The 7580-nt window shown below is 43.2% G+C and overlaps 1 protein-coding gene across 1 annotated transcript; it reads left to right on the top strand.

The window, feature by feature from the left end:
- The first annotated feature begins 465 nt into the window (after nucleotides 1-465).
- LOC142934028 (tetraspanin-19) lies at nucleotides 466-7247 on the top strand. The gene is made up of 8 exons (XM_076078374.1): nucleotides 466-531; nucleotides 1256-1334; nucleotides 2889-3001; nucleotides 3094-3168; nucleotides 3963-4058; nucleotides 4155-4352; nucleotides 6808-6891; nucleotides 7050-7247. Exons 1-8 carry the CDS (start codon nucleotides 466-468, stop codon nucleotides 7245-7247), a joined length of 909 nt encoding a protein of 302 aa, XP_075934489.1.
- The last annotated feature ends 333 nt before the right edge of the window (nucleotides 7248-7580 follow it).

Below are 7580 nucleotides of genomic sequence, written 5' to 3'. Positions count from 1 at the left end.
TAACTAAGAGGTCGGAGGTCACGGGGACCCTGTTTGTGTTCCCCTTTAACGGCCTCAGAGGGTCTCACACTGAGGTCAGAACTCAGTGAAACCAGCTGTTTGTTTCCAGCTGGTTTCAGCTGCTGAAAGGCATTGTGGGAAATGCAGTTTCTCCACTACATTGAGTCAACAAAGAAGGATGAAGGGAAAGATTTACCTGTGTGTGTGTGTGTTTCTGTGTGTGCGTGTGTCTGTGTGTGTGTGTTTCTGTGTGTGCGTGTGTCTGTGTGTGTGTGTTTCCATGGAGAATGTGAGATCGGTCTAATGTTTAGAGACAATAAGGAAGTGGACTCTGATCTCAGGTGTCGCTGCAGCTGAGACTCAAAGAAACATTCTGCTGGAGAACACGAGTGAAGAACCTGCTGTGGTTCTATTGAACAGAACAGAAGAGAACAGAACCTTCTGGTGGTTCCTGAGAGAAGAACGATGAAGTTGGACGTGAAGATTCAGCTGCTGAACTTCTTCTTTGAAGTTTTTAACTTCATCTTCCTGGTGAGGAAACATTAGTTAGATATATAATAATAATTATAATAATGCTAATTATAATAAAAACAATGCTAATAATAATAATAATAATACTATCATCATCATCATTATAACACAACTTAACGATAAAAAGAGACCAGCTGATCTATAACTTAATAAAATAAATGTTTGTCACGGGTTAAGAGCTGTGCTTCTCACACTGCAGTTAGCCCGTGGCTAAGGAAGCAGTTAGCTCATGGCTAAGGAAGCAGTTAGCTCCAGGCTAAGGAAGCAGTTAGCTCATGGCTAAGGAAGCAGTTAGCCCCAGGGTAAGGCAGCAGTTAGCCCCAGGTTAAGGAAGCTGTTAGCTCGTGGCTAAGGAAGCTGTTAGCCCCAGGCTAAGGAAGCAGTTAGCTCCAGGCCAAGGAAGCAGTTAGCCCCAGGCTAAGGAAGATGTTAGCTCGTGGCTAAGGAAGCAGTTAGCCCCAGGCTAAGGAAGCAGTTAGCCCCAGGCTAAGGAAGCAGTTAGCTCGTGGCTAAGGAAGCTGTTAGCTCGTGGCTAAGGAAGCTGTTAGCTCGTGGCTAAGGAAGCTGTTAGCCCCAGGGTAAGGCAGCAGTTAGCTCGTGGTTAAGGAAGCTGTTAGACCCAGGGTAAGGAAGCTGTTAGCTCGTGGCTAAGGAAGCTGTTAGCCCCAGGCTAAGGAAGCAGTTAGCCGTGTCCTTTTACCTGACCATTGACCTCTGTCTGTAGGCTCTGGGTCTCAGTGTGTGCGGTGTCGGACTCTGGATCCTGTTTGACGGAGGAAGCCTCCTGACCATCGACGCCTCAGGTACAGTACAACATGTAGCGATAGCTCCAGGACCAGGATAGCTTAGCTTAGCACAAAGACTGGAAGCAGAGGGAAACTGTTAGCCTGGCTTCATAGCCACCTCCCAACGGCTGATAACGTGCAAACATTACGGCTCACACAGAGACGTGTTTCTGTAGTCAGACAGGAAGTAATCATCACTGGTTCCCTCTTCAAACAGCCAATCAGATTCTTCCATTCTGGATTATTACAAAAAATAATATTGTTTTACAACAGGAAGTGATAAAATTAGTCTGTTTAAACTGAACCAAACAGGTAAAAAAATCAAACAGAAAGTTGTTAACCAGCTAAACACCAACTCCGGTTCTTTAGACCAGTGGTTCTCAACTGGTCTGGCTGTGGGACCCACCATCACCCCTTAATGACAAGCTGTGACCCAAATCGAGGACAATTTTCAACTTCTCAAATGTATTTAATGTAAAGATGGAGCAGTTTGAACCTGAGCTGAAGATGTCCTCTGCAGTCGTAGTGTAGGAGCTCTCTTGTGCAGAGAAGTTGTTCCTGTCTGTCCCCGTCCCACATGTTTCACGTAAACCAGTAAAACTGCTTTGTTTGTATGTCTGTAGATTCGTCCATTTGTAATGCAGAATGACCTCTTGCCTAAACTCGAGCTGTTGTCTGTTGTTTGATGTCATCCGACATGTCTTCAATCCGTCTACTTATAGTGTCATTAGACAGAGGTATAGTTTTCAGTTTATCCTCTGCTGATATTAGCATTACAAGGCCTTAACGCCAAATATTGTTAAGCACTGTGAATAGACGGCACTTTTTTTTTTCTTCAGGCAAAGGCCCGCGACCCACTGAAAACGGGTCTGCGACCCACCAGGTGAGAATCACTGCTTTAAAGTGAAGTCAAAGCTTCATGTGTTAAAGCTGCATTCTCTCTAGTGTCCACCAGGGGGCGACTCCTCTGGTTGTATAGAAGTCTATGAGAAAATGACTCTACTTCTCTCTTGATTTATTACCTCAGTAAACATTGTAAACATGAGTTTATGGTCTCAATCTCTAGTTTCAAGTCTTCTTCACTACAGCATGATGTTCATTTAGTACATTATGGTCCATTTAGAGTCAAACAGACCATAAAGCAGGGGATGCTTTAGGGCGGGGCTACACAGTGATTGACAGGTCTCTACCAGAGACGTATACGGCGTCTCTACGTCACTCCTCCTCAGTCCATATATGGTCACTTCCTGTTCACTGGTTGCAAAAAAACAAGATGGCGACGGCGAAATCTCCGAACTCAAGTCTTCAAAACATCCACAAACCAACAAGAGACGTCTCCATGACTACGTCCACTTCTTATATACAATTTATGACTAAACATTAGCATTGGTTAGCTTAGCACAGACAGCTACATGCTAATTCAAACAGTTGACTACAAGTAATAGAGTTTTGTAGGTTTTGAAACTAAGGGCCAGTCTAAACGCATTCAGATATTTAAAAAAACGTGTCTGTGTGTGTGTGTGTGTGTGTGTGTGTGTGTGTGTGTGTGTGTGTGTGCGTGTGTGGGCACAGTCGAGCTGCGTGTCGTGGGGGCGGGGCTGATGCTGATTGGTCTGGCGGTGTTGGCGATCAGTGTGGTCGGGATCGTCGGAGTCGTTAAAGACGTCAGAGTCCTGCTGCTGGTGGTGAGTCTCCAACCTGTAACCACCGATGTAACCTCTGTGCTGTGATCGGTCCCTCGTGGTAAAGGTGTACTGACTCACCTGGTCCTCCTCAGTACCTGGGCTTCCTCATCGTGCTGGTCCTGGGTCAGCTGTTCGTCACACTGCTGCTGCTCCTAAACAGAGACAAGGTGAGACAAGGGCTTTTATTTTGTTGCTTAAAACGCTAGTTTTCTGAATGGAATTTGTCTCGATTAGCGGTATGCTAGGCTAACATTAGAGCTGCTTCAGCAGCGTTATTGTTTACACCACAGTCGATGGTTTATACACATAGTTTGTTTTGTTTTTTTGCAATCCGTGAACAGGAAGTGACCATATCTGGACTGAGGAGGAGTGACGTAGAGACGCCATATACGTCTCTGGTAGAGACCTGTCAATCACAGTGTAGCCCCGCCCTAAAGCATCCCCTGCTTTATGGTCTGTGTGACTCTAAATGGACCATAATGTACTAAATGAACATCATGCTGTATTGAAGAAGACTTGAAACTAGAGATTGAGAACATAAACTCATGTTTACAATGTTTACTGAGGTAATAAATCAAGAGAGAAGTAGAGTCATTTTCTCATAGACTTCTATACAACCAGAGGAGTCGCCCCCTGGTGGACACTAGAGAGAATGCAGCTTCAACACATGAAGCTTTGACTTCACTTAAAGAACTGGAAGTTATCTCTTGGTTCACATCTTTGCATTGAGTTTGTATGTATCTTTTCTTAAGGGCCAGTGTGACGGCGGATTTATCTGCAGAAACGAAATATAAATATTTCTGATTATGTTTTTACTCGTGTATATTCACCTGAAACTAAATACTGCTGCATGTTTATGTTCTTGACTCTTAACCACCAGGACAATAAACAATATTATTATTAATATAAATAAACTGCCTGTAACTAATAAATACATGTTTCATGTGTTTGACCTGATCAGATTGAACGGAGTCTGGATGAAACCGTGGACCGGATCATCTTTGAGTACGGAGGACACAACAGTTCAGACACCCTGATGGACAAAATACAGAGCAACGTGAGTGATCCGTCCGTCCGTCTGTCCACACATGGATCTGCTTCTGTCCCACGCTAACAGACTAACAAACGTAATGATACGATCTACCGTCCACAGGAGTGCTGCTGTGGCAGGACGGGTCCTTCTGATTGGCTTAAGAACTCCTACATCCAGAGTCTGAACCTGACCAATCTGGACGTACTTCCTTGTTCCTGTTTCAAGCTCCGTCGTCCCGCCGTCCACTCGTCCTGGTGCTCCGAGCTGCCGGACTTCACCACGCCGATGTACGGGTGGGGCAACGGGTCACATGACCAGGTACACACCGTCACAGCCCGGCTCAGAGACTGAGAGAAACAAGCTGGCTGCTAAGAAAAGCTGTTTTATTTTCACAAAAGCGTCACACCCCCCCACCATAAAAACAGGGTTCCCATAAGGAATCCCAACACAAAACGGGAAACGCCAATATTGGCAAACTACAAAGTCTATACTTTTTACTGTGCAATACTTGTAGGCTACAGCTTCATACCGTACTCACAAATTCTTAAACAGGACCCCCCTTCCCCCGTCCCAGTCAGTTTACCAATCTCCGATGACTCCCCCAGCTCTGTCTGAGGCGGAATCAACAGTCTGCAGTTTAGACTGGAAAACACCCACTTCAACCAGATGTTCTTCATGTTCTCCTTCAACACCTCATCTCCGACATCCATCTTAAAGCAGTCAGCTATTTTCACTAACTGCTCTCACGAGCACTGCTCCAATAACTCCTCCGACGGAGCTCTCAAAGAGTCCTCAACAGTAGCCGTACTAAACCAGGTGATTACCTCTTAACTGCCCGAATACACAAACCCAAGAAGTGATCAAGGTTACACGAACATCACCGCAGCTCCGTCCCTCTAACTGCAGAACCAGAGACGAACTAAGCTCCCCCTAGTCTTCAGGTGCTACATGTGGTGGGTACTTATGCACTTAAACCCGCAGGCCCGGTAAAGACACCATGAACTGGTGACCCACCTGCAGCCTCGGACGTGCCCCCGAGACAACTGCTCCAAACACTTTCATCACCACACTATCAGAACCCCCCCAACGAACTCCAACGGGAGTCCACTCTTAGGCTACATCCACACTAATAAATAAAACCATCTCCGTCCACACGGCGCTTCAGCATTGTTTTAGAAATGATCTCCGTCCAGACTAACACACCTGAAAACAAATATCAGGTGACTCTTCACGTACACTGGGCGTGGGGGTGGGTGTCGGTGTAAACAGGAAGTATATTGCTTGCTTAGTTAAATAGTAGTAATAAAGTAGTCTTTAATAATGAAAGGTTGTGTTTGATACTTAATCTTCTCTAAAATCTTCCTCTATAAAGTTTTAGAAGTTTTATTTTTGAGACTTAACGTTAGTTACAGCGCTGCGGGTCTTTCTCTCTCACACATCAAATTTACTTTCAAATCAACACTCACACATGAAGTTGACTAGATTATGATCCATAAATGAGGTCAACACACGTCTCTCACTCGTTCCCTCGGTGTCGTTGTTTCTGTTCTCACTCGTAGCTCTGCTGGTGGCTGAAGTCTGTCCTACTGGAGAGCATTTACTGTTATGTACATTTTATCTGTGGACTTCACAATAGATGTGCAGAACAAAATAAGCATTAATAAGGACAGGAAAGTCCTCCGCTTTGTGTCCATCACCCTCCTCAAAGCCGCTAACCGTGACTTCAGACGTCCTCCGTAGGTCTGATAACGCCGCTGGTCACGCCGCTCACTAATCACTCCATTAACAGCTGCTTCCTCCGTAATAATGCAGACTTTTACTGGACAACAGCTGCTAGTAAAGACAACACGGTCAGCGTCGCCTGTAATCAGTCGTCCATGTTAAACTAACCTGGTAGTCGATCGGTAATCAATGTTGTTGTTTGTGAGCGTCCGGGTAAGGGTCACGTGATAGGGGTGTCACGAGACAGGGAAGGACACGTCATGACTGCTAAGAACCAATCATGTAGCTGATTCAAGTTTGAATCTGAAAATATGAAATCTGAAAGTGAAAAATATAAGACCTCAAATATCAAAATACATATGAAAGTGAAAAATGAAAAATAAAATGTATTCGAAAAAATTCCAGAACTGAATCAAAATTATATTCAAACCAAAAAAACTTTTGATTCACTTATTGTTATTTTGAATACATTGCTGTATTTTTCAATGTTCAAGACCACAACTTGAACTTTTAGGTTGAAATTATTTTTTCAAATGAACAAAGATTTTGACCTGGATTTAGCTCACATGCTACGGTAGCATGACGTCAGCACATTTAAATGAAACCTGGAACATTGAGACAAACTGCCTTTAACTGTTTCACAAAGAAAGATATTAGTAAAGTAAAAGTGCAGAAGATTGATTGCTTGATTGATTTAATTTAGTTACAAGATCTCATGTTATTTCACCGCTCAGTCTTCAACTAAATTAATTAAGTTCTCTTTTTAACTTCTTCCTGGTGAGGAAACATTCAGCTAGATAACATATAAAAATAATAATAATAATAATGAAAATAATAATAAAAATAACAATGATAATAATAATTTTATTTTAAGAATTTTATTTTAAATACCTGTAACTTTTGTTTTAATAAATTGTTAAATTTGTTCTGTTTATATATTTGTATTTTGATGTTATAGTATGTTTTTTACATGATATATATTAGATTATGTTGTACTTGTTATTACTTATTCTCTTCGTTTATATTACTTTATTATGTTTTCATGTTGCAGGGCTGCAAACAGAAGGTCACTGATTGGCTGCAGGAAAACATTCTGACAGTCATCGGCATGGACGTCGCTCTCATGTTGATCCAGGTAATAAAACCAGAACCAGAACCAGAACCTGTCTGGAAGTAGAACAGACCTCTTCCAGTTCTGTAAAACTGAATATTGTATATAATAAAAAATATCAAGAGGGATATGGACAGTTATTATAATGTATTAATGCTAATAAGACCTTCCTCCGTCTCCAGGTGGTCCAGTTCGTCTTCACCGTGTCTTTGTACCGAGCGCTCGGCCGGAGAGCCGGCATCAAAATGACCGACCGTCTGAGCGACCCTGAAGGCGACCCGGACTACGGGGAGCAGAACTACGCCTACGTGGAGCCCGACGATGGTTACGTAGACGCCGCCCACCACCCGGCACATCACCACGACTACAGCAGACCGTAGACCCCGCCCACCTCGCTTATCACCATGACAACCAGGACTACGACTGAACGCACCGACAGGCTTCACGTTAAATGTTAAAGATCAATAATGTAATAAAATCTGTAGCTGCTGAAGAAAACTGAAGTATTTATTTCAGAAAATATGATACATTATGTTTGGTTATCTTTTTTAAAAGTGAAACTGAAGAAACGTTCTCCGGTTCTTTAAAGTGAAGTCAAAGCTTCATGTGTTAAAGCTGCATTCTCTCTAGTGTCCACCAGGGGGCGACTCCTCTGGTTGTATAGAAGTCTATGAGAAAATGACTCTACTTCTCTCTTGATTTATTACCTCAGT

The sequence above is a fragment of the Anarhichas minor genome, unplaced genomic scaffold, assembly GCF_050575085.1.
Source record: "Anarhichas minor isolate MPS153535 unplaced genomic scaffold, ASM5057508v1 ptg000066l, whole genome shotgun sequence".
Taxonomy (NCBI): domain Eukaryota; kingdom Metazoa; phylum Chordata; class Actinopteri; order Perciformes; family Anarhichadidae; genus Anarhichas; species Anarhichas minor.
Note: the sequence above shows the minus strand (reverse complement) of the source record. Positions and strands in the feature narration are given on the sequence as shown.